Source organism: Mandrillus leucophaeus, unplaced genomic scaffold, assembly GCF_000951045.1.
Source record: "Mandrillus leucophaeus isolate KB7577 unplaced genomic scaffold, Mleu.le_1.0 Scaffold150, whole genome shotgun sequence".
Lineage (NCBI taxonomy): Eukaryota > Metazoa > Chordata > Mammalia > Primates > Cercopithecidae > Mandrillus > Mandrillus leucophaeus.
In genome coordinates, this window is record NW_012101477.1 from 5,128,995 (window position 1) to 5,130,538 (window position 1,544).

Genomic DNA, 1,544 nt, shown 5'->3' on the forward strand with positions numbered 1-1,544 from the left:
ACCATGTTGGCCAGGATGGTCTTGATCTCTTGACCTCGTGATCTGCCCACCTTGGCCTCCCAAAGTGCTGGGATAATAAGCATGAGCCACGGCGCCCAGCCTGGTTTTCTTTTTCTAATAAAGAGATGGGGGTTCACTATGTTGCTTAGGCTGTGCTGGGCTCAAGCAATCCTCCTGCCTTAGCCTCCTAAGTAGCTGGGACTACAAGCACTATGCCTGGCTATGCCCGTAATTTTTTATTTGCCTCCTTGTTTCGTATTACTCTCTTGCCTATTGCCTGAGTTTTTTTTTTTTTTTTTTTTTGAGATAGAGTCTCATTCTAGCCCAGGCTGGTGTGCAGTGGCACCATCTCAGCTCACTGCAACCTCTGCCTCCCAGGTTCAAGCGATTCCCCTGCCTCAGCCTCCTGAGTAGCTGGGATTACAGGCGTGCACCACCACACCCAGCTAATTTTTGTATTTTTAGTGGAGTCAGAGTTTCATCATGTTGGCCTGGCTGGTCTCAAACTCCTGACCTCAAGTGGTCCGCCTGCCGTGGCCTCCAAAAGTGCTGGGATTACAGGTGTGAGCCACTGTGCCCAGCCTCAGATACACCTTTTAAACTGCTTTTTCACAGGTCATTTATAGAAATATCATAAATGTCATAAAGGCTTGGCACAGTGGTTTACTTACGCCTATAATCCCAGGACTTTGGGAGGCTGAGGCAGGCGAATCACTTGAGCCCAGGAGCTGGAGACCAGCCTAGGCAACATGGTAAAACCCCATCTCTACAGAAAATACAAAAATTAGCTGGGCATGGTGGTGCTGCCTGTATTCCCAGCAAATAGGGAGGCTGAGGCGGGGGTTATATTGCTTGAGCCCAGAAGGTGGAGGTTGCAGTGAGCTGAGATCACACCACTGCACTTCAGCCTAGGTGACAAAGCGAGAGTCTGTCTAAATAAATAGATAAAAATGAGTTGTCTTTCATTTTATCTATACCTACCAGAAAAAAAAGATACAGTCTTTCTACATACTTAACTCCACACTTTTGGGTGGGCTTGAGGACCAACATGTAACAGCAGACCCTAGAGCTGAGACTACCTTAATATACCTTTGTCAGCATCTCACTGTGAAAATGTATATTTTCTTTATTTTATGACACGTAAATTTGTTCTGTCTAGCATCTTCTCTTTCTGAAGAATTGAAACATTTTGCAGACGGACTAGAAACTGATGGAACTCTACAAAAATGTTTCGAACATTCAAATGGGTAAGAGCAGTTCCCCTTCTGTCCTAAATTATGATTGAATTAAGACTTTTGGCTGGGCGCTGTGGCTAACGCCTGTAATCCCAACACTTTGGGAAGCCGAGGTGGGCAGATCACAAGGTCAGAAGATCAAGACCATCTTAGCTAACATGGTGAAACCCTGTCTCTACTGAAAATACAAAAAAAAAAAAAATTAGCCAGGCGTGGTGGCGGGCACCTGTAGTCCAAGCTACTCGGGAGGCTGAGGCAGGAGTATGGCATGAACCCAGGAGGCGGAGCTTGCAGTGAGCCAAGATTGGG

General features: G+C 46.4%; 1 protein-coding gene across 5 annotated transcripts in view; it reads left to right on the forward strand.

The window, feature by feature from the left end:
• DSN1 (DSN1, MIS12 kinetochore complex component) overlaps window positions 1-1,544 on the forward strand; it is a 25,352-nt gene that overhangs the window by 8,311 nt on the left and 15,497 nt on the right. For all 5 annotated transcript variants that reach the window (XM_011975019.1, XM_011975015.1, XM_011975020.1 and 2 more), the window contains one exon: window positions 1,160-1,247. In XM_011975019.1, coding sequence (XP_011830409.1) covers window positions 1,160-1,247 — 88 coding nt within the window. The remainder of the gene's footprint in view (window positions 1-1,159; window positions 1,248-1,544) is intronic.